Raw genomic sequence first — 26,350 nt, forward strand, 5'->3', positions numbered from 1 at the left:
CGGCAACGACGTAATTGTATGCATTTGCTTAAAACTTTCCAAACAGTCGACACGGGAACTTGTAATTCAGGACTAGCCTTCCCGACTGATTTCTTTGGACTACGAGTGAACGACTCTTTCACTCGCTCAACAGTCTCTTCACTGACTCTTGGTCGTCCTGTGCGCTTCCCTTTACAAAGGCAGCCAGTATCTTCAAATTGATGATACCATCTACGAGTGTTATTATCTCTTGGAGAATCGCAACCGAACTTCAGCCGGAACGCACGTTACACAGTAACTACAGATTTGGTCTTTGCAGACTGCAAAATACAAAACGCTTTCTGTTCACTAGACACCATCTCCGCTACTACCGCTGTCTAGCGGATTGCGGCGGAAACACTGCGTGCTGTTCATGCGCATTGGTACCAAACACAACTGTTTAAGTTGCTCTTTCATTTGACATGTCATTTATAACTGTAAGTTTAACGTAACAAATATTATAAAGCCTTAAAACCACGATATTCATTTACAAACACTCTGTATATTGCTATCAAAAACATAAATCACCAAGAGACATAAATATTTACACACGGAGCTCAAACGTCTTAGTGTAGTAGTGTCAGAGATATAAAATAATGATGTTACAATAAAGCACGCTGCGCTATGTGTCCCACTGCGAACAGGACAATGAGTTTTGTTGAATCTATCAATAAGCCTCGAAGGTTCATTTCAAGCATTAGGACAAGAAGGTTTGCCAGCACACGAAGTTGCCCACCGAATTAGCAAACATCTCAGCGACGTCATTTGAACTTTCAGTCTCTAACGCAAGACACAGAGCAATGAAAACTTCCTTGTCGTCCTCGCCAGCGGTCAACAGTACCAACTGATGAACTTTACGTACAACTTATGGCTCCTAGGTACCCTGAAATAGGAAACAACACAGCAGCGCTCTGTGTTTCTTTAATTCATCTGAAATGGTGAAACGGCTGTGGCGAACCAGTTATCTTTCCACATATCCGACCGTCCCATAAGCGATGGAGGTAAGCAAGGGAACACTGGCTAATGATGGTGGTTTTTCTTCTACGAAAAGTGGAGGATTTCGCTAACGCCTAATGATGCGCGAGCACAAAGTGTCTCCATCACGAACATTTTTCTAACTTAAGGGAGTGGTATTAGGAATCGGCTGATGTGAACCGAACTGAACATGCTGAGGACCAATGAATCTTGTAGTGCAACGTTGGGAACCCTCAACGTACATCGTATTACGCCAGTAGAGCAACCATTGAGCAGAAAATGTCTCTACCTCCTTATGGACCGTAGGCCAAGTAGGATCCGAGAGTGTTATAAACTATGGGTCGCGGTAGCAGTGTACTGATTATTACACAGCAGCATATCTCGATTTCGCTGACATGCCAGTATGGGTAGTTCCGAACACACTGATGTTGTTGAGATTATTTCACAGTAAACTTACTTTCTATTGTAATAAGGCTTATTCTTTTATTACCGACTTACGATGAATGTACGCCCATACATATATGGAATTATGCAGCTTGTGCAAAACTCACTTTGAGTAGTTTATATTACATCACCACCATTATGACACACGTGTCATAATACGTAAGTTATTTCAACAAGATGTGAAACTGCACTATCACCTTATACACTAAACCTCTATAGATCTCTGTTTAGTATAGCCACTATAGGCCGATTAAAATTGCTTGATAGTTGACACTCCACACGTTGGAGATGGTTTCTTCCAATGAGACAGCTCAACGTCACGGTCGATCCGTTCGCCGTTGCCAAACCGCCACAACAGTTGGTCAGTTGACTTCCAATTCCTTGCCTGTCATTCTTTTTTGACGTGCATGGGTCCAGAATCATGGGTCTGATGGGTTTGGCACCTTTATTTCGTATTTCATCACACATGATAACCACACCAAAAACAAAAACATACACACACAAACACAATGACATTGATGAAATACACACATTTCATGCACAGCACTAATCAACACTACTTGCAACTTTCGCACAAGACGCGATTCAGCGTCTCATATACATTTATCATAATCACAGAGATGGGCGTACATTAGATAAGCTCCTCACGATATTCCGTGAACTGAATTTTTGAAGTCTGCAATTCATAGTTGCGACTGGAGCACCACAGTCATAAATATAAGTACTAAACACAATTTTACAGTGTACTGCAGTGGATAGTACATAAAACTTCCACATAGGAGGTCGTAGGTTCGAATCCCGTCAGATTCTGCGAAGTTATTTTTTATTTCTAAATATAATCAAAAGAGTTTAATTATTATTTTTATTCTATTAACTGATTCAAGTCTAATTTTCTATTTCTAATTCTTTACGTGTCATTGTCATCATCGTATTGTCTTTATTTACTCGTGTAGCCAGTATGACAGTTTCAGGTAACCAATGATAGCGAGAAATTGCAATTTGTTTTTAGCACTGAAACTGACTTTTTTCTATCTTGAGTTTGCTCGTAGAGGTTAATTTTAATCGCCGTGAACAAAGCGATGGAGATTTTAGTTCTGCTGCAGACTCTTGACCGTCGGTTTCTCGGATACATCGCACATCACGTGGTTGTGGTTAGCTTAGGAGCTAATTGTGAGTTTAATTTCTGGGCTACAAAACATGTCGCCAGCCGCAGTTCAGTCATTGGCCACTTAAAATCAGCTGTCGACAGAGCATTCGCATTTCGTACATACGTCATGGCGGCCGCCTTCAACATTGCTCTGCGTTGCACATTAACAGCGTTTGTTAAGTTACCCGCCGTGTGTGTGTCGCCTATAACCGAGCGGTAGCTGGCAGTCAATAAGACAATACTGTAGCGGTAAGTGACAGATGTGAGCTACCAAGTAATTTTAATTGGATTATACACTGAAGCGCGAAAGAAACAAGTATAGGCATGCGTATTCAAATACAAAGATATATAAACAGGCAGAATAAGGCGCTATGGTCAGCAACGCCTATATAAAACAACAAGAGTCTGGCACATGTCGATTACTGCTACTACATGGCAGGTTATCAAGATTTAATTGAGTTTGAACATGGTGATATACTCGGCGCACGAGCGATGGCACGCAGCATCTCCGAGGTAGCAATGAAGTGGGGATTTTCGCGTACGACCATTTCACGAATGTACCGTGAACATCAGGAACGCCGTAAAACATCAAATCTCCGACATCGCAGCGGCTAGAAAAAGACTGTTGATAACTGGAAACGTGTTGCCTGGTAGCACGAGTCTCATTTCAAATTGTATCGAGCGGATGGACGCGTACGGGTGTGGAGAGAACCTCATGAATCCTTGGACTCTTCATGTCAACAGGGGACTGTTCAAGTTGGCGTAGGCTCTGTAATGATGTGGAGCATGTGCAGCTGGAGCGATATGGGAACACTGATATGTCTAGATACGACTCTGACAGGTGACACGTAAGTAAGCATCCTGTCTGCATCGATTCACGTCCATTCCAGCGGACTTGGGCAATTCCAGCAGGACAATGCGTCACCCCACAAGTCCAGAATTGCTACAGAGTGGCTCCAGGAACAGTGTCTGAGTTTAAACACTTCCGTTCGCCACCAGATTCCCTAGACATGAACATTCTTGAGAATGTCTGGGATGCCTTGCAACGTGCTTTTCAGAAGAGATCTCCACCGCTCGTACTCTTACGGATTTATGGACAGCCATGCATGATTCATGGCGTCAATTCCCTCCAGCACTTCTTCAGACATTAGTCGAGTCCATGTCACGTCGTGCACCGCCACTTATGCGTGCTCGTGAAGGCCCCACACAATATGAGGCAGGTGTACCAGCTTCTTTGGCTCTTCAGTGAAATTCGTGAAAGGTGGCAGGCGATGTACACAACTACTGACTAATCTGCTCACCCAAGCGTGCAAAAGTAAAGGTAACCTTTCTTGAATGTGGAATTTTCTTCCATCCTTTCTGCGTAATCTTCTCGCTGATAAAGTCCCTAGTAGCATTTACTGTAGCGAATTGGAAATGTTTTGAGCTGCAAAGAGTCCGTACGGCTACGACTGGATGAGTGGGTTAAAAATATACTTTAAATAATGTTATCTGGGATGCCGTCATGGAGTGTTTATTTATTAACACTGCAAAATAATTCACAATCACTCAGTTCGGTACACTTAATTTTATAGAACACTGAAAATCATGAATACCATATAGAGATCGGTCCTGGAGTACATCCGAATGCCGACTGATCTGCTTGGCACACAACAAGAATCACTAGCAGACTTCGTACTACATCGGAAAGATTCGTTCTTTGTCGGTGCCATATTAGCCATCGTTTGCTTCTTATTAGTTTTAGCTTAATGTTAGTGTAACAACGGTAAGGAAGCTATAATGCCCCTGGCATTTATTATGTCAAAAGTGGGTTCTACTAATTAATATTTTATATGAAAAAACCAGTAGTTTTGCGCCTAATAGTCTGTAGGTCTCCGGTGTTCGTGACTGCGAGGTTAGATTCGCCCTGACGCCCAGCTGTATTCTGCCCATAGAGATACTTTGAGCAGCATCTGGAGTTACCAGCCGCTCTGCCCGCTTTTTATGTGCTTCATTGCTCTTCGCTGTAGCGTTTGCATCACTGCTCAGCACTGCAATGTATTCATCTTGACTGCAGTGTTGAAATACAATATTAAAACTAGTAAGTAAATTGTGACTGGAGCAAGTGGATTCTCACAAAACGGAACTTGAGGAGTCTCCTTTCTTACTGCGATTCTCTATGCCATGAATGGAAAAAAAACACTAGACGGATAAAACTAACCATAAATGCCTGTGTGGGTTACGTCTGCGACTGACACTTATTAGATCGTGTCAGTACCTCGTGTGTTCAGTTGGGGTAGTGGTTGCAAGCGGACAAATTGCCTGACTACCACAGCCTATAGCGTCTTCACCTGCTTACCAAAGTGAACCCTCCTAAGTGCTTTCCATGACAGATCAGGTACCTATAATCTCATTCATAGAGGCATTGTAAGATCTCACTTACTGCTACTCCCGCTGTACCCGCCCATAAAACAAAAAACCTGATCATTGCACCACCACTGTTCCCTATATCCCTGAAAGAAAATAACCTGCACTCTACGCACAATTCATACCAGATTACATTTAAGGAAAGGATGAAGCCTTTTCTTATGCCATCCATGTTATTTTTCCCTATCAAGCATTGAAGAAAATGCCCACTGCTTCCTCCAGCTTCTTTCTTTTGCCATTTTTCAATCACAGCAAATGACGTTTTATTTTTTTCTCTCTCTCACTCTCCCATGTTTTCTTTCACGTCCATTACTACCACAGCTCACACCTTAATCCAACTCTTCACAAATAAATACTGGGTGTTCCTGTACAGATGATCAGTATTCAGGGTCATGACACGAAGGATCATTAGAGGCAAAAAGTTGTAGCAAACATTAACTATAAAATGCGTACCTTAAGAACTGTGAGCACTTCTTCCTCTTCCACACTGTGAAACAAAAGCACTTCTATCGCAAGCTCTTTGCTTTCCATATTTTGAGAGGAGGCAGTATGGAACAAAATAAGAAAAAATTGTCAAGTAAACGTGTGCTCTACAATGCATACCTTAAGAGCTACGAGCATTTGATCAGTAGAAGAGATCTGTTTCACAATATCGAAGACGAACAAGTGCTATTTTGTTACCGTTGATTTTTTGACTATTTCTGTCATAACGAATTCTAAGTAGTTGAGTCAATACAAAATGCTTATAACAAATTCTAAATAGTGCAGTCCATAAATAATGCCACGTGGAGTCCATACAAAATGCAATGTGGACTCCATACAAAATGCAACAATCTCTATAGAGGAATCCCTGCTTGGTTCCTTGAGTTGACTACACAACAAAGACGATTAACAGTCTCGCTTGAATTGCATGTTCTGATTATAGCGTAAATTTCTTATACAGTGTTAGTCTCAAGTACATAACGATTTCAAAAGTTACACTTTCGCACTTAGAACTTTTCATGTCTTTCACGTGTAGTTGATAGGTTTGTGCTCAGTTGCAGCTAACGTCATGTACAAAACGTGCATATGCATATGCCATATCTGAAATTTGTCGAATTTGCTGTAGCTTTCATGTACCTTTCACGCATCCTTTATGGTTTTAAATTTTGAAAACAACAGTGTTTTTTGATACTGATACTGTTGTATATGATGCTGCGAATATTATGAGTTTCTGATCAAACGTTATGGACAACACGTACAAAATTTTTTTCTAAATTTATTTTCGCTTCATTTGTAAACTGTTACATAAGAGAATCATGTAGTTTATAGTTTGCTTCATCGATCAACGCTATTATTGTGAAGAGGAAAGGTAAATCACGAAGTGCTTTTTCATCAAATACGAAACTTCTGTCTCAGAATATGCAGTTTGCTTTTTCCCTCGCCAAACAGACCTACATACCATTACTGACATGTACTTAATGTATTTCACAGGACCTCATGTGGAGGAAGACAAAATCAAGAAAATCCAGTTCGTGCATGGGAGTGGATGCCAACAGGAACTTCGGTTTCCACTGGAACGGTGAGGAAGCAGTTACATTGTGGATACGGAATGTTGGCTGTGTTGTCTTAGATTCATACATGTAGAATATTGAGTCCACGGAGAACAGCTACAAAGTTTGATACCCTTGATAATGACATCCTGCTTAGTTTTGCTGTTTGTTCCTAGGTTCCAGTAGAGATGTGGGCAAGTAACTTTACGTGTGTCGTGTGTTGTTGCTCTCTACAAATGAGTCAATAACATACTACGTGGTGTTTTTGATGGTTATGGAACTGACGCACTAGCCTAAAGTGCTAATTGGCGCTACGATTTTCTCAGACCATTTCCTAAGACCGGTCACAGCTCATTAAGTTTTTTCAATTTTTTTACGTTTCCTCAGATGCGACCCGTGGGAGAGGCTGCAACATTTACCGAGTGTAGGTATGGTGCCAGGGCTCGCTAAAATCTTTAAAGACTGCATTTGTTTGTCTTTTCTCAATTAGCTACCAAGTAACACCAAACGACAAATCTAAGATCATAGACAGGATGATTCAGCTGCCCCTAACGGTGTCGTTTTATGCAACCTGCAATGTTATATCTGGCCTTCAAAAACCACACGCGAAATTTTCGTATTCTCTAGCTCGCTACGCGAAAACTATGAGCCCTCATAAAAAATGAACAGCTCCTTTTTGCAGGAAATTAATGTAGTTAAATTTTGTAGCAGGAAACGTTTTCGCTGGAGACCATTGTTTTCGAAGTACTCAAGAAAAACGTACAAAAATGACCTTTAAGCTCACCTCCACCCCCACACTCATCCCTCACTAATCACGATTTCTGATATGTAGTTTATTGCAGTCACTCATACCACTGTACAAAAATCTCCGATTACACGAACTCATACCTTATTTCGGCTCTATTGACCGGGCTATTACGCTACAAGCTATTCGTTAACATTATTGATTTTCACGTGTCCGTGAGGACAATGAAAGAAAAACGACCTCACGATTTTGTGAATTTTGACAGTATGAAATAAATAACTACATCATTATATTCATCAGGCCTTCTGATTAGAAAACCCACTGTGTTTGCAAGGCATAAGTTTCGATCGAATGGGAAATGTAAACTTAACCCTTACAAGTACAGCCGTTTCCTAGACAGAAAGCGTGGCGAATACAACGATGTAACTGTTTATTTTATGCTGTCAAAGTTCACGAAATTGTTGGGTAAAATATACAAAAAAGTAAATTTTTAAATTTGTAATTGCTCGACTAGGGAGGTGGCCTGTAGACCAAAAAACGAATGTCAAATGTGGGAATTAATTCGTCCAATTGGAAATTTTTGTACAGTGGTATGAACAAAATACTAGAAATCCTGATCGTAGGGGGTTGAATGTGGGATTTCATTTCGAGGTGACTTTTGTACGTTTTTCTTGAATAACTTGAAAACTATGCTCTCTAGCGAAAACATACCCCAGTAAAAAGTTTAACTTCTTTAAATTTGCACTAAAAAGTTCCTGTTCACTTTTTTGTTGATCTGTTCGCACGTAGCGAGCAAGAAAACATGAAAATATTGCCCGTGGTTTTTGGAAGGCCAGATATAACATTGCGTGTTAGAGAAAACGAAATTGTTAGGGGCACCTGCATCACACAGCATATAGATAATCTGTTTAGCTGTCGATGTCAGGTTCCCTGAAAAACAGTGCAACAAACTGGACTAAAAGTGCATATTTTATTGACAAGCAAGCATAAGTTCGAAAAACAGAAAATACTGCATATTAGATTCTTACAATGCTTAATATTTTTCGTATATTCAACTCTCACCCTGAACAAGGCGAGGTGATGCACTGGTTAGCACATTGGACTCGCATTCGGGAGAAAGACGGTTCAAACACGCGTATGGCCATCTTGATTTTGGTACACCGGGATTTCCCTAAATCTCTTCCGGCAAATACCGATAGTTTATGGAAAAAAGGAAAGCCGCCAAACAAATGTTTGGTTGTGAAAATAAGATAAAATAACTTCTCAAATCGCACGGCAGTTCGGCGATTTTTTTGTTAAATATTTCAGAAGTCGCTGTTCCGCGTGTGCAACGGAGATTAAATGCTTAGATTTACGACCGATTTCCTTACCCATTCTTCCCTAATCTGAGCTTGTGCTCGGCTTCTAACCACCTCGTTGACGACTGGACGTAAAACACTAACCTCCTCCTCCTCTTCCTCTGACCACGAGTCGTTCAACATTTTCGTGCACGTTCTATTCGAGTCAGCGTGTCGAAACACGGATATCCCAGCGAAGCCACAGCTACTGTCATGTAATTCACTCACAGAAGCTAACCGGAAGCAGCCATGTTGTTTCAAGCTGCCGGCCACGGTGGTCTAGTGGTTCTAGGCGCGCAGTCCGGAACCGCGGGACTGCTACGGTAGCAGGTTCGAATCCTGCCTCGGGCGTGGATGTGTGTGATGTCCTTACGTTAGTTAGGTTTAATTAGTTCTAAGTTCTAGGCGACTGATGACCTCAGAAGTTAAGTCGCATAGTGCTCAGAGCCATTTGAACCATTTTTTTTGTTTCAAGCGTTTATGAAGCGCAAATACAGTATTTATATGAAATGTATTCACAGCTGCGAATGTCAATAACCATCAGCCGCATAATGAACTGGCGACAATGAAAATTTGTGCCGGCTGGGACTCGAACCCAGATATCGCACTAATCGCCAGTGGTCGCCTTACCAGACCTAAACTCTGTGTCGTCAACCCTCTGTCTACAATCTAATGATAAGGTGACCTCTCGTTTCCCGGCACAAATTTTCATTTCCGTCTTTTAGTTATGCAGCTGATGCTTGTCCATAATCGCAACTGCGAATACATTTTATGTGTTACATAATCGCTTTAATCGCCGCTGTGCCTTCTCTTTCGGACTACACGAACTATTCCGAGCATTGAATCGTAATTCGGAATAACACGGGCTCTGCGGTATCGTATCGCACATGTTGTATTCGGCGATTTTTGTATTTATACTCCCGTATTATAAAAACATGCAATTTTAAGCGAGACCCAGCGTTAAAAGTATTTCTAAAAGCTTTGTCGTGCTAAAGTGTCGATAAATATGATACCATTCGCTAAACGTGTTACCCATTCATACTGTGCTGTTCTCAGACTCATTGCATGATGCACTTAATCACAAGGAAATAAAACTCTCAACATCTCAGGCAAAATAGACTCAAAAAATGAAACTTGCTATTACGCATTTCATCTCGCAAAAGCCGTCAGCAAGAAAGGGAAAATGAAATGAAATAATCGTATGGCTTTACTGGCCAGGATATCGCATCAGGGACTGATGGTAGTTCGACTGCCGGGTGTAGGTCTTTCTGTTTGACGCCACTTCTGTGACTTGTGTGTCGATGAAGACGAAATGGAACGAAAAAGATAACACTAACACCAAATCCAGACTGAAGAAAATCTGCGACCCCTGCCGCGAATCGAACCTTGGACACTAGGCTCTAGAGACAGCGATGCTAATCAGTTTTGTAATATGGCCTCCATCCTTTCATACTGCTACAATAGACCACCAGCTACGAAGAGAAAGTAGTGACATTCTTATCAGCTGAAGGTAACGACACATGTTTCGCTCCCTTGTTTCCTCTGATCATTAGTGAAACTCTAAGTAGACAATGCCAGAAACGAAGAGGTATCTTTAACACTATAAAAAATTCATATTAAACTTCGATTAATGGCGTATCTGAGATTAAGAGAGATATGCAAAGACAGTCATTAGAAGGTAAGGGTTCAACCACTCTGCTGGGTCTGTAATATACACTCCTGGAAATGGAAAAAAGAACACATTGACACCGGTGTGTCAGACCCACCATACTTGCTCCGGACACTGCGAGAGGGCTGTACAAGCAATGATCACACGCACGGCACAGCGGACACACCAGGAACCGCGGTGTTGGCCGTCGAATGGCGCTAGCTGCGCAGCATTTGTGCACCGCCGCTGTCAGTGTCAGCCAGTTTGCCGTGGCATACGGAGCTCCATCGCAGTCTTTAACACTGGTAGCATGCCGCGACAGCGTGGACGTGAACCGTATGTGCAGTTGACGGACTTTGAGCGAGGGCGTATAGTGGGCATGCGGGAGACCGGGTGGACGTACCGCCGAATTGCTCAACACGTGGGGCGTGAGGTCTCCACAGTACATCGATGTTGTCGCCAGTGGTCGGCGGAAGGTGCACGTGCCCGTCGACCTGGGACCGGACCGCAGCGACGCACGGATGCACGCCAAGACCGTAGGATCCTACGCAGTGCCGTAGGGGACCGCACCGCCACTTCCCAGCAAATTAGGGACACTGTTGCTCCTGGGGTATCGGCGAGGACTATTCGCAACCGTCTCCATGAAGCTGGGCTACGGTCCCGCACACCGTTAGGCCGTCTTCCGCTCACGCCCCAACATCGTGCAGCCCGCCTCCAGTGGTGTCGCGACAGGCGTGAATGGAGGGACGAATGGAGACGTGACGTCTTCAGCGATGAGAGTCGCTTCTGCCTTGGTGCCAATGATGGTCGTATGCGTGTTTGGCGCCGTGCAGGTGAGCGCCACAATCAGGACTGCATACGACCGAGGCACACAGGGCCAACACCCGGCATCATGGTGTGGGGAGCGATCTCCTACACTGGCCGTACACCACTGGTGATCGTCGAGGGGACACTGAATAGTGCACGGTACATCCAAACCGTCATCGAACCCATCGTTCTACCATTCCTAGACCGGCAAGGGAACTTGCTGTTCCAACAGGACAATGCACGTCCGCATGTATCCCGTGCCACCCAACGTGCTCTAGAAGGTGTAAGTCAACTACCCTGGCCAGCAAGATCTCCGGATCTGTCCCCCATTGAGCATGTTTGGGACTGGATGAAGCGTCGTCTCACGCGGTCTGCACGTCCAGCACGAACGCTGGTCCAACTGAGGCGCCAGGTGGAAATGGCATCGCAAGCCGTTCCACAGGACTACATCCAGCATCTCTACGATCGTCTCCATGGGAGAACAGCAGCCCGCATTGTTGCGAAAGGTGGATATACACTGTACTAGTGCCGACATTGTGCATGCTCTGTTGCCTGTGTCTATGTGCCTGTGGTTCTGTCAGTGTGATCATGTGATGTATCTGACCCCAGGAATGTGTCAATAAAGTTTCCCCTTCCTGGGACAATGAATTCACGGTGTTCTTATTTCAATTTCCAGGAGTGTATTACTGAAAAATTATATCAGAATGCAACTGGGGACAGTTTAGCCTCGGGGCCTTTAACTACGAGCCACGCCTTCCCGCAACTCTCCAAACTATGGGCTGGAACGTCTTGTAGCGATCGAGGCCTGCCTTCATAGGTACTGGTTCACGCGCAACAGAGGAGGCAGCGCTCGTAACAGCCTGCAGTACACTGAGGAGACAAGTCATGGGATAGCGACATGCACATATACGGATGGCGGTAGTATACTGAGCACAGCGTTTAAAAAGGCACTCCATTGGCGGAGCTGTTGTTGTACTCAGGTAATTCACATGAAAAGTTGTCCGATGTGATGACGGCCGCACGACGGGAATTAACAGACTTGGAATGCGAGTAATATATGGGCACACTGAGCACACTAGGTGGGAATTTCGTGAACAAATTTTTGACGAATTATTTTACTACGAGACTGAATGTAGTCGAAATAATGAAAAAAATATAGTCAGTTTGAGAATTCTAAACGAAGGTAACTATGGTTAAATTTGAAATGGAGATAATTCATTCGAAGTACACAACGAGTTCGTACAATGGATCTCAAATCATGTAATATAATCTAAGTCTTGCATTTGACATGGCGCAAGTGACAATAAAAATATTTGTAGAAGTATTATTTTCAATATGAAATTCCTTGAAACTGTACTCAATTTGAACTACTTGTTCAGTAATAAAATTTCATACCAATATTATCTAATCAGTCATCCAAAAGTATTTCATAAAATTTTTGTAATGTTTAACTCATATTCTGACGTTGTCAAAATTTTCCATGTAATGAATTCCGATATATCTTTGCAAACAGGTCGTTTACCAGGATTTACTTTCATTTTGTCAAGATCTATTTCTACTTTTTCTTGAAATATTTTTTATATGTAACATCATTATCAAAACAATGAGGACTGGTTTTCAATTTTATTCTGATAATATCTTTCACAAAACTTCTAAGCAACATCTTACTTCCTTCCTCAAAGTTCCACACTTTGTAGATATCTAAAATTTTATATCCTTTTTCTGTAGCTTTTCTTGACTTCATCAGCTGTCTGAGTTCCAATGAGACTTGTTTTTCCAACATTATGATTTCACTGTTCTATTTATTCTTCAACACATTTCACACACAATGGAAAAAAGTTTTTCATTTTTATTAATCTTTATTAGTGTTGGTAAAACTGGATGGTACAAACAGGTGCAAATACTTTACATTTTATAAAACTGTACCATTCACTGTTATAGTAATCTGGTTTACATATTTTTATTGGATGACACATAGGATAAATGCAACATATCTTCATCTACATGGATACCCCGCTGAAGTGCCTGGCAGAAGGTTCATTTCTTCACCTTCACAATAATTCTCTATTATTCCAATCTTGTACAGTACGTGGAAAAAACGAACACCTATAGTTTTCGGTGCAAGCTCTTATTTTCATTTTATTATGATAATCGTTTCTCCCTGTGTAGGTTGGCATCAACAAAATATTTTCGCGTTTGGAGGAGGAAGTTGGTGATTGAAATTTCGTGAGAAGAATCCACCATAACGAAAAATGCCATTGTTTTAATGATGTTCATCCCAAATTCAGTATCATTTCAGTGGCACTCTCTCCCCTGTTTGTCGATAATACAAATGGTGCTGCCGTTCTTTGAACTTTCTCGATGTACTCTGTCAATTCTATCTGGTAGTGATCTCACATCATGCAACAGCATTCTAAAAGAGGATGGACAAGTGTAGTGTAGGTAGTCTCTTCTGTAGATCTGTTACATATTCTAAGTATCCTGCCAATAAAACGTAGTCTATCGTTAGCCATCCACACAATATTTTCTGTTTGTTACCCCTCCCCTCCCATTTAAGTTGTTCATAATTGTAATTCCTAGGTATTTAGCTGAATTTCAGGTCTTTAGATTTGACTGATTTGTTGTGCAGCCGAAGTTTAACAGACTAATTTTAGCGCTCTTGTGAACGATCTCGCACGTTTGTTATTTTGGGTCAATTGCCAATTTTTGCATCATACAGCCATCTTTTCATAATCATTACGCAATTTGTTTTGATATTCTGATGACTTTATTAGTCGATAAACGACAGCATCATCTGCAAACAACGTAAGACGGCTGCTCAAATTGTCTAATAACTGAGACAATATTCCATAAGCTCTCAAATTCACTACAAGCTGCTTGTGTGTCACAGCGTCAAAAGCCTTCTGGAAATCTAGAAATACGGAATAAATTTGAAATCCCTTTTCGTTAGCACTCAGAACTTCAAAAAAAAAAAAAAAAAAAAAAACATGTGAGTAAAGAGCTAGGTGTGTTTAACAAGAACCATGTTCTCTAAATCCGTGTTGACTGTGTGTCAGTAGACCGTTTTTTTTTTCGAGGTAATTGATCACGTTCAAACACAATATACGTTCCAAAATCCTGCTGGATATCGACGTTAACGATATGGGCCTGTGATTTAGTGGATTACTCCTACTACATTCCCTGAATATTGGTGTGACCTGTGCAACTTTCCAGTCTTTGGGTACGAATATTTCAGCGAGTGAATGCTTGTACATGATTGTTACGTATGGAGCTATTGCGTTAGCATACTCTGAAAGGAACCTAACTGGTATGTAGTCTGCACTGGAAGACTAGTTTATATTAAATGGTTTACGTTGCTTCACTCCTCTGAGAATATCTGCTTATATGTTACTCGTGTTGCTGGCTGTTCCTGATACGAATTCTAGAATATTTATTTCATCTTCTTTGGAGAAGTAATTTCAGAAAGCTGTGTTTAGTAACTTTGACAGCAGTGTCGTCGATAGTATTTTCACTGACATTGTGCAGAGAAGCCATCGATTGTGTCTCGTCACCTGCATAATTCATGTATGACCAGAACCTCTTTGGGTTTTCTGCCGGGTTTCGAGACTAAGTTTCGTTGTGGAAACTAATACAAGCATGTCCATTTGAAGTACGCACTAAATTTCTAGCTTCTGTAAAAGATCGCCCATGTTGGAGATTTTGCGTCCATTTAAATTTGGCACATTTTTCCCTTGTTTCTGTAACAGTGTTCTGACACATTTTATATACCAAGGAAGATCAGCTCCTTCATATGTTAATTTATTTGTTATACATGTCGATATATTTTATTTTTGTGTTTACTTCATATGCTTTGGCCCTTAACTTAATGTATTTGTATGACCACCAAAAAAAGCATGTGTTGGATTTAATTGTTCAACAATTTCTGGTAACCATTTAAGTTTCTTACGTTTTTTTATACACAGGTGATGTAATCCTATCACATTCCTACATCTCAACTAAATTATATCCGGCATTTCGTATTTCTTCACTTCATGTTAATGTCTTTTGATATAAATCATCCATTGTTTCTTTATTTTTGCTATTAATCATTCCACTTTTAAAGCATTTTTATGACCATACCAGGAACAACCATGGTATTATGAACAGTATTTGTTTCTTTCTCAAATACATGTACTTTTGTTCCAACTATTTCTACTTTTCCTTCATTAAGAGTGTTTAATTTTTTTATTGCGGAAACTGTTTAACCAATCTATAGTTTTTTTCACTGTTTCTTCTTTTTGATCTTTATCCAGTACCGCAACTGTATTTTCTCACAAATATGTTGATCTGTAAATGGATATACAAACACCAGCGGTTGTTGAATAACAGAATGGCTCAATATTAGCTATCTCCAAAAATTGTTTTCTTAGATCTTTACAACTTCTTTTTAACACATCTACAACAGAATAACTGTATTCAACAATTTCCTTCTTCATACTGAATACATAATTTTCTTTAACTCTTTCACTATGCCACTTGAGAAATTCGTCTCTCACAATAATATTTGATATCAGGAACTGGATGTACGTAATTTTCATTTTCATGTAGGTTGAACAAACATGGAAAATATATTTTTCTTAATTCTTTCAAATCAAACGTTTTTCGAAAATAGCTAAGTGTAACATGTAAGAAATATATAGTACCTTTCATTCTTAGACCAAACTCTTCAACCTGTAATAACATGAATTTAGTTCCAGAGTAGATAGTATATAGCTTTACTGTATTTTTAACACAGTACTTCAGAATGAATTGAGAATCATAACCTTGAGCATAATGTGCAATGAATACATAATATTTTTATATCAGGCAATGACACAATTTTTTGATTTTCTTAAATTTGTTAACCGTAGTGCAAAAGATGTGAACAATTATAAGATTTGGAATATGTGTTCCTGTTTCTTGTTGAACTTTATAATGAAAATATATGTATTTTTCAGTAAATGTACAATTAATTTTCCTTGGTTTTTCATTGCAACATGTAATTTTTAACTTTAATTATATTATAATATTTGGAAAACTCAAAAACATAAAATATTTAAATTTGTAAATAAAATAACAATTTTTACTACTACCTGGACAACCTTTGCCATGATATTCTTTAATTTTTCTTTCACAAATTCCACCTTTTTGTAATCTGTATTGCATGTAACATTAATGATTTTCAATTGCCACTTCTTTTTTACAGGTTTTGTATACTTCAAAGTTTTTCCAGTCTTCCAGTCTCAAACAAATCCCCTAAGCTCTTCACATTTACAAACTGTATCACAAACCTCTTGAAGATTGTTGAAAAATCTTCGTTATAACATATCTATTATGTTTTCACAATAAATTTTATTTTCTGCAGCTTTGTGTTCAGATTCTATATATAATATACATATATTTTCTTCTATTTTAGATTTATGATTATCCTTGTTGTTAAATGGTTGGTTACATTTAATACAGAAATATTACATTTCTAGAAATGCTTTCATACTGTTAATTACTTGAAAATGGTTGTGATTTTTTATATAGATAAAACTTCATTGCTTTATCAGGGCCAAGATAAATAACAAAGTTGAAATTTCCAGGACGTATAACATTTATTAGAATATCCAATAACTTTTCAACTTTTTAAACATCATCCTCTAATACCACAATATTTAACTATAGTTTTGAGTTCTGATACTCTCAAATCACCATGATTTCTTGTAGGAATAGGTAAATTATGGGAAGTAATTAAAGCAATTAATCCATCTTTCCTTAATTGCCTGTAATTAGTAGATCATTTCTTCTGGAAATATTATACAATTGAGTAACATTAAACAGCTCCATATTCTGTTCTATTTTTAAGGGGAAAACATTAGATTATGAGAAATGAGTACCTGTTGAGAAATTAGAAACATTTGACTTTTAAATCCATGTTTGTTTACAATATTTCTTAAGACAAGCCTTACATCTACTAGAAAGAAGAAACAATCGCAATCTTTAACTTCTTGACAATTTATACATTTCTTGGCAGAGTTATCACACTCATCATCACCATTTTTCAATAGTTCAGAATGCTCATCATTGGAAACACTTATTGAATGTTTCTTCTAAATCTTGGATAAAATGTATTTTTCACATACAGAAAGAACATATTTGTAAGTATAATTTTATTATTTTATAACTTTCCTTAGTAACATGCTTATGCTTATACTCTGTATATTTGTTTGAGTAAAAGTTACAATTGATTTCTCTACTTCACATTTCCTACACTTCTTGACTTCCATTTATAAAAACAATTTTCCATTAACTTAATAAAATTTGTTTCCTATAAATAGACATGGCGTCAATCACAGATCTTGTTAACAATAAGCAGATGTATAATGATAAACAAGTTTCTATAATTGTTGACAAACATATTAATCCTTGATTTGATGGAAATCAGAAAGCTAATATTTTAGGATATGAATGTCCTATGAAAGCATTTAAGGGTATTGTCAAATGAAAAAATTGTAAAAAAATATGTAATGTTCAGTCGTCCTGAAATTGAGCAATTTAAAAATATTGACCCACATATAACACTTTTTAATGAACCTGCTTTATATTCTTTAATTATGAAATCTAAAAAGCCTTTTAGAGAAAGTTTCCAGGACTGGATTTATGAATATATATATATATATATATATATATATATATATATATATATATATATATATATATATATATATATGTATATGTATTTATAATGAATCTTATATAAATTTAATCATAAAGAGTACTTGGAAATTCGGTTTTCTTTTTCTAAAGCCACAGACAAAGTTGCCTATCTTAAGACTGGGCACAGTCTGGAGACGCCTTCAGCTGTTAACAGATACAAAATTAATTATATCACCAATTGAAACCTCCTGGCAGATTAAAACTGTGTGCCCGACCGAGACTCGAACTCGGGACCTTTGCCTTTCGCGGGCAAGTGCTCTACCATCTGAGCCACCGAAGCACTACTCACGCCTGGTACTCACAGCTTTACTTCTGCCAGTATCTCGTCTCCTACCTTCCAAAGGATTTATTTGTCAACATCTTTCATTTTCCAATTTTTAAATTATGATAATTTTTTCCAGGTACTTCTTCTTTATGGACTGTAGTACATCCGTTGATTAAATCTATAACATCATTCATTGAAACATATTCAGCTGGTTTTTCCGAATATTTTTAAATTAATCCTTCAACAAATTATTACTATTTCTTCCTTCTGAAGAACTAGGAAAATATTCTTCAACAACTAGTTTCATTAAATAATTATGTTTATTTCCTTTACTTGATTTAACCCTAGATGGATTATTTTCATCATATACTACTTTTGAATCGAATAAAATTCTGGCATAACTCGTAAATGAATAGAATAAAATATTTATCCAAAATCAGCTATAGTAATTTACTTTTTAGTTGAAAGATTCATTAATCCATTTTTTCCTTCACATTCATTTTTACCAGTTATTAATATATCAGCAGTATGGTTCATAAATTCTAACATTTGATCACTTATACTTATTTGTTTTAAATCTTTTTCTTTTAAATTTTTCTATCCATTATTTCTTCTTCATATTATTTCAATAAATGTTGTATTTCTGATTGAAACAATATATCATCACATTGTGAAGTTTCATATTGCTTAGTTGATGGGATATTGTTAAAATCTTCGAAATAATATTGATGATAAGGAACCATCTGTATTTAGGCTTCTCTGTTGTTTGTGTCATTTACCAGATTTTCATCCAATGCTTCGATTTCTTGTTTAACATATGTGACTGCTTCGATAACCGATTGATATTCTTTCTTTAAATTTTTCATATAGTTTTCATAAGTTTTTTGCCATTTTCAATTATTATTTTAATTGATCTGATAGTTTTCTATTTGATCTAACTTTTTTTAACAACCTATAGATCACATTTTATAGACATTTATTAGAAGTAAAAACCACATGTTAAATTTAATGTTTATCTTCATCATTTATATTCAATGTTTTCAGTCATCATTTGTGTTTATTGTTTACATTCATCATTTTATTTGAAATTCACATTCGCTGTTTACATTCAATGATCATTTTCAAGATTTAAGAAATTCTTAATCTTTAATGTGTATTTGACATTACTAATTTTTCTTGTTTTGTCTATTAAAATAAAATAAAATTCATCCTTATTCAATGTTAACTTCACATTTCTTCAAAATCATCGAATTTTAAATCACCTCCAACACATTTGTGATAAACACAATCTAAGTTTGTGTCATCTAGTCTGAAAATATTTGAAATATTATGATCATCTCTAACTGTTCCCACATTTTTGAATATGTTTGAGTTATATAACAACAATCCATCTGTAGTAAAATTGTCTGTAACTCCATCCTGATTTTGCAGAGTGGCTGTTCGATTCTAGGCACTACAGACTGGAACCGCATGAGCACTTAAGTCGCAGGTTCGAATCCTGCCCTGGTCGTTTATGTGTGTGATGTCCTTAGGGTAGTTCTCAGTTCTAGGGGACTGATGACCTCAGAAGTTAAGTCCCATAGTGCTCAGAGCCATTTGCATCATTTTTGAACATCCTGATTTTCAAGAATGAAATCATCAAATATGATAAATGAGTTATCTTCACAATCGTCTAATGGAATAATTTTTTCACTATTTTCAATAATGAAGCAGAAAGGTGGAAGGAGTATGTAGAGGGGCTGTACAAGGTTGATGTTCTTGATCACAATATTATGGAAATGGAAGAGGATGAAGATGAAATGGGAGGTATGATACTGCATGAAGAGTTTGACAGAGCACTGAAAGACCTAAGTCGAAACAAGGCCCCAGGGGTCGTCAGCATTCCATTAGAACTACTGATAGCTTTCAGAGAGCCAGCCATGACAAAACTCTTCCATCTGGTGAGCAAGATGTATGAGACAGGAGAAATGCACTCAGACTTCAAGAAGAAGATAATAATTACAATCCACAAGAAAGCAGGTGTTGAAGATGTGAAAATTACCGAATTATCAGTTTAATAAGTCACGGCTGCAAAATACTAACACAAATTCTTTAACAGACGAATGGAAAAACTGGTAGAAGCGGACCTCAGGGAAGATCAGTTTGGATTCCGTGGAAATGTTGGAACACGTGAGGCCATAATGACCATATGACTTATCTTAGAAAATAGATTAAGGAAAGGCAAACCTACGTTTCTAGACGTAGAGAAAGTTTTTGACAATCTTGACTGGAATACTCTCTTTCAAATTCTGGTGGTGACAGTGGTAAAATACAGGGAGCAAAAGGCTATTTACATTTTGTACAGAAACCAGATGGCAGTTATAAGAGTCGAAGGCCATGAAAGGGAACCATTGGTTGGGAAGGGAGTCAGACACGGCTGGAGCCTTCCCCTGATGTTATTCAATCTGTATATTAAGCAAGTAGTAAAGGAAACAAAAGAAAAATGTGGAGTAGGAATTAAAATCCATGGAGAAGAAATAAAAACTTTGAGGTTCGCTGATAACATTGTAATTCTGTCAGAGAAAGCAAAGGACCTGAAAGAGCAGCAGAACGGAATGGACAGTGTGTTGAAAGGAGGATATAAGATGAACATCAACAAAAGCAACACGAGGATAATGGAATGTAGTCGAATTAAAACGGGTGATGCAGAGGGAATTAGATTAGGAAATGAGACACTTAAAGTAGTAAATGAGTATTGCTATTTGGGGAGTAAAATAACTGATGATGGTCGAAGTAAAGGTGATATAAAATGTGTACTGCCAATGGCAAGGAAAGCGTTTCTGAATAAGAGAAATTAGTTAACATCGAGTATAGATTTAAGTGTCAGGAAGACTTCTCTGAAAATATTTGTCCGGAGTGTAGTGGAAGTGAAACATGGATGATAAATAGTTTGGACAGAGAATAGAAGCTTTCAGAATGTGGTGCTACAGAATTATGCTGAAGATTATATGGGTTGATCACATAACTAATGAGGAAGTACTGAATATAATTGGGGAGAAGAGGATTTTGTGGCCCAACTTGACTAGAAGAAGGGAAGGGTTATTAGGACACATTGTGAGGCATCGAGGGATCATCAGTTTAGTACTGGAGCGAAGCAAAGAGGGTAAAAAGGTAAAGGGAGACCAAGCCATGAATACACTAAACAGATGGAGAAGGATTTAGGTTGCAGTAGAGATGAAGAAGCTTGTGCAGGATACAGTAGCTTGGAGAACTGTATTAAACCAGTCTCTGGACTAAAGACCGGAACAAAACATAGAAGATAGTACTGCATTAATTTTAGGTTTTAATCATCAATTTATTGAACCCAATCAACAAACAGATGGTAATGATTTATCGAAAATAATACTATTCGAATTAATTAATATGAATTTTTATATGGCTGTTGGAATGTTTGTTAAAAAGCTAGTAGTTTTCATCAAGAAACTATTATTATTTCTTCGTTCGAACCAAATGCTGAATTCTAAGGACCAATAATGTAAGAACCAAATTTTCCTGTAAAATTCCAATTTTTGATAATATTCAGAATTTAGAAATACCTATAACTGATAGAAATGATGATCTGATTGATGTTAATGGATCAGTTATAACAGTTACTTTAAATATGTCTTAATAAATTTTTTCCTTTACGGACAAATAAGATTCAACGTTACCATTTTTACTCTTCCCCATAAATTAAAAAACAAAAAATATAAATATTCCAAACAAGGCTCGAAAATTAATATTAATATTTGAGATGGATGGATTCGTCCTAATCATTCACAACTTAATATGAATTTCAGTATTATTGGAACTGATGGAACGATTATCCAACTTACATAATAAAATCCGATATAAAAATTAATTATTTTGTATAACTGTTTGACATTATCACCATTAAATAAAGGAAGCAATATTCTGTGTAGAATACAACATCCATTTATTTCTTCATTGGTTCTTATTCAATGTACTTCAATTCTATCAAACGAATTAACAATGGAAGGCGTAATTTTAATAATGGAACAATAGAAAAAAGTAAAGAAAATGAAGTACTTTATCCATTAGAAACAGTCAGCAGATTTTATAAAAGATTTTAAAGAAGTAATATGTAAAGAAACAGTAATTTTCACTTGTATTTCTGGTTCTGGACATTCTATTCATAGATGGAGTGATTATAATCAGGCTGGAGTTGAAAATGTGACCACAGTTTCAAAGGAAGAAAAAAATTGTGTAGAATGAATGGAAATCTGTGTTCCAGCCATTAAATATGAACCAGAATATTCATTTGAACTAGAACAAGGAAGACAGAAAAATCCAAAAATTACAATTTCTTTCTTTGATCCACAAACCATACAGATTTCCAGATTAAGTATAAAAAGAAATTTTGAACTAGAAATCACTAATTATTATGATTTTAAGAATTTGATATGGCTTACTATATTTTCGTTGTTTTCCAAATTAACCGAAAAAATTATCAGTGTACTGATTCTACTATATTCCATCACGATAAATTACAAAATATCTATCGAAAGAATGGAAGCAATGAAGTTTTTCCTCAAGAATTATGGAATCTTGATCCACCTAATAAATTATTAAAACCTTACAAAGCACTATGTGAATTTAAAAGAGTAAGACAATAAAATAATGACATTAATGTAAGTCTCTTGAATTTTTAAAATATTATCCTATCCATAAAATAAATATGACTAGAGCAGGGAATGTTTTCACTACTCAAAAAGCAATGATGAAACCATGTCCCACTTTTAATGAAAACATACTGAATAATACACTTACATATGTAATAATGTATGATAAAAAGTATTTAACTTACGATTCACTACACAGAATATTAAATGAAAATTTTTAAGCTGGAAAATTTAATTTTTAAAAAAATTTGAATATTTATAAAACATTTTAGTGTCTGAAAATCTAATTTTTTTGTATATGAATACAGCAAAGAAATGGATACAAACGACAGCATTTGAAATCTATTAAGTGAACTTAATAGTTATAGTAATAGTTACAAGGAAGTGTTTACTAAATTAACAGAATTAAGAAAAGTAAATCTTAGAATGTTTCAAAAGCCGAAATTTTGGCACCTGTATATGGGCAAAAGGCTTTATTACTTTCACATGATAAATTTTAAATAACTCTTAAATCTTTTTACAATAAAATCTTTACAAAAAAAACGAATTGAAATTAGAGAAAGCTGTTGGATTAAATTTTATAAACGATGCATGCAGTCATGTTTCGATTCATGAGAGTCAGCAACTGACGAAAAAAAAATGGGGCCCCCGGGGTCCCAAGGTCGCAATGGCGGGGTCACTGTCCCGCCGAGATAATTTGTCCTTTTAGGACAATTATCTGAGCAAGCACCCACGCCAGCAAAAGGTTGCCCGACACGTGCTGTTTGATAACGTAATGTATATAAAAGGTGGTAATAATTTATTTAGTGTAGTCAGCACAATGTCTTGGGTAAATCAGTATTTAAGCACGGGCAACCATGGCTCTATACTATACAACAGAGGTGTTTTATATCCGGGACCTGAGGAAGACATTGAAATGGCAGAAAGAATTCCATTAACAAATGTTAATCGTTCTCGTAGCAGTAATGATATTCGAACAGTGCCAAGAGAGGATGCTGCTACTCGTATACGGTATGGAGATAATCCAGCATTCGACGATTTAGATACGAGTGGCGAAACAGTTGAATTTCAACGGGTGCCAGAATCAAGGCCAGAAGAAAGTAATATTGGAGTGAATCGGTTCAGATTATTGAATTTGAATGAATTTTGAAATTTTTGATATTTTTAAATTTTAACTGAATGTATTTATTTTATTAGTTATTAAATTTTAACTGAGAAATTCTATTAGATTTTTAATTTGTTTGTTATATGATGTTTTTATTTGTTAGTATAGATAAATAGTGGTTCATGGTGTAGGTTCCTGTTGTTATGTCCTAGTTCATGAACCACAGGCAACGTATGAGTGGCCAAGTAAGTGGTCCTGACAGTCAGGATACCAGTTACTTTGGAATGAGGCTGGGCATCTCGGACATATTCTGAGTCATGGTCACCTTTGGGCTCAGACGGCAAAGATTACCAAATCCACCAGTTAGTCCCTCAACCGTTAGGGTAAAACCCAATGGGACCCAGGGCAAGTAAGGCTAGCAACCTGCTTCCCTGGTACTTTAAATATGATACTGGTAACAATCAGAGCAAAATACCTTGGACCTTTGGAGGTGACGGAGCCCCACCTCCAATTCACAAACTAGGGACTCCTAAGGTACGACTCGGCAAACGAATGGTAATGAGATGGAGAGCTATTAATATCAATGGGGGCTACTCTGGGAAGAAGGTAGAGTTGGCAGAGGATGCAAGTAAAATGGGGTTGGACGTTTAAGCTGTTAGTGACATGCGGGTAAGGGGTGACAAAGAAGAGGAAGTGGGAGAATACAAGGTTTACCTGTCAGGAGTCAAAGCAGGAATAGCACAATGGGGTGTAGGGCTTTACATCAGGAAAGAAATGGAATCCAGCGTAGTTGCAGTAAGATACGTAAACGAACGACTGATGTGGATAGATTTGACAGTGTCTAACAAGCAAATTAGGATTGTGTCAATATATGCGCATTGTGAAGGGACAGATCAAGATAAGATGGATAGCTTTTATGACGCACTCAGTGACATAGTTGTTAGAGTAAAGGACAAGGACAGTGTTCTGCTCATAGGTGATTTTAATGCCAGGATTGGAAATCGAACAGAAGGGTATGAAAAGGTTATGGGTAAATTTGGAGAGGATATGGAGGCCAACAGGAACGGGAAGCAACTCTTGGATTTCTGTGCCAGTATGGGCTTAGTAATCACAAACTCATTTTTTAAACATAAGAACATTTACCGGTATACTTGGGAAGGCAGGGGAACCAGATCTGTCATTGACTATATAATAACAGATCAGGAATTCAGGAAGGCTGTGAGGGACACACGTGTATTCAGGGGATTCTTTGATGACACTGATCACAATTTAATCTGCAGTGAAATTGGTATTGTGAGACCGGAAGTGTAGCAGGTCAGGTCCATATGTAGGAGGATAAGAGTGGAGAAACTTCAGGATAAGGAAATCAGGCACAAGTATATAACAGTGATCTCAGAAAGGTACCAGTTAGTTGAATGTAGTCAATTACAGTCATTGGAAAAGGAATGGACAAGGTACAGGGATACAGTACTAGAAGTGGCTAAAGAATGTCGTGGAACAGTAGTGTGTAAAGGTAGGATGAAGCAAACAGCTTGGTGGAATGACACAGTCAAGGCAGCCTGTAAAAGGAAAAAGATGGCGTATCAAAAATGGTTACATACTAGAACTCAGGTAGACAGAGAAAGGTATGTTGAAGAAAGAAACAAAGCCAAACAGATAATTGCAGCATCCAAGAAGAAATCTTGGGAAGACTTTGGAAACAGGTTGGAGACTGGGTCAAGCTGCTGGAAAACCATTCTGGAGTGTAATTAGCAGTCTTCGAAAGAGAGGTAAGAAGGAAATGACAAGTATTATGGACAGGTCAGGAATACTGCTGGTGAATCCTATTGATGCCTTGGGATGGAGGGAATATTTTGAAGAGTTGCTCAATGTAGGTGAAAATACGATGAGTAATGTTTCAGATTTCGATGTGCAATGGGATAGGAATGATGATGGAAATAAGATCACATTTCAGGAAGTGGAGAAAATGGTCAATATATTGCAGTGCAATAAAGCGGCTGGGGTGGATGAAATTAAGTCGGAACTCATCAAATACAGTGGAATGTCAGGTCTTAAATGGCTACACAGGATAATTGAAATGGCGTGGGAGTCAGGACAGGTTCCATCAGATTGGACGAAAGCAGTAATCACACCAATCATTAAACATGGAAACAGAAAAGGTTGTAACAACTACAGAGGTATCTCTTTAATCAGCGTTGTGGGTAAAATCTTCGCAGGTATTGTTGAAAGGAAAGTGCGAGTATTAGTTGAGGACAAATTGGAAGTAAATCAGTGTGGGTTTAGGCCTCTTAGAGGTTGTCAGGACCAGATCTTTAGCTTACGGCAAATAATGGAGAAGTGTTATGAGTGGAACAGGGAATGGTATCTATGCTTTATAGATCTAGAAAAGGCATATGACCGGGTTCCTAGAAGGAAGTTATGGTCTGTTCTACGAGATTATGGAATAGGAGGCAAACTTTTGCAAGCAATTAAAGGTCTTTACATAAATAGTCAGGCAGCAGTTAGATTTGACGGTAAATTGAGTTCATGGTTCAGAGTAG

General features: G+C 37.8%; 1 protein-coding gene across 1 annotated transcript in view; it reads left to right on the forward strand.

Moving 5' to 3' along the window:
• Nucleotides 1–26,350, forward strand: part of LOC126188703 (carboxypeptidase B-like) — a 185,566-nt gene that overhangs the window by 115,075 nt on the left and 44,141 nt on the right. Inside the window, exon 5 of the mRNA XM_049930310.1 lies at nt 6,464–6,551. Within this exon, the coding sequence (XP_049786267.1) occupies nt 6,464–6,551 (88 nt within the window). The remainder of the gene's footprint in view (nt 1–6,463; nt 6,552–26,350) is intronic.

The sequence above is a fragment of the Schistocerca cancellata genome, chromosome 5 (genome assembly GCF_023864275.1).
Source record: "Schistocerca cancellata isolate TAMUIC-IGC-003103 chromosome 5, iqSchCanc2.1, whole genome shotgun sequence".
Taxonomy (NCBI): Eukaryota; Metazoa; Arthropoda; class Insecta; order Orthoptera; family Acrididae; genus Schistocerca; species Schistocerca cancellata.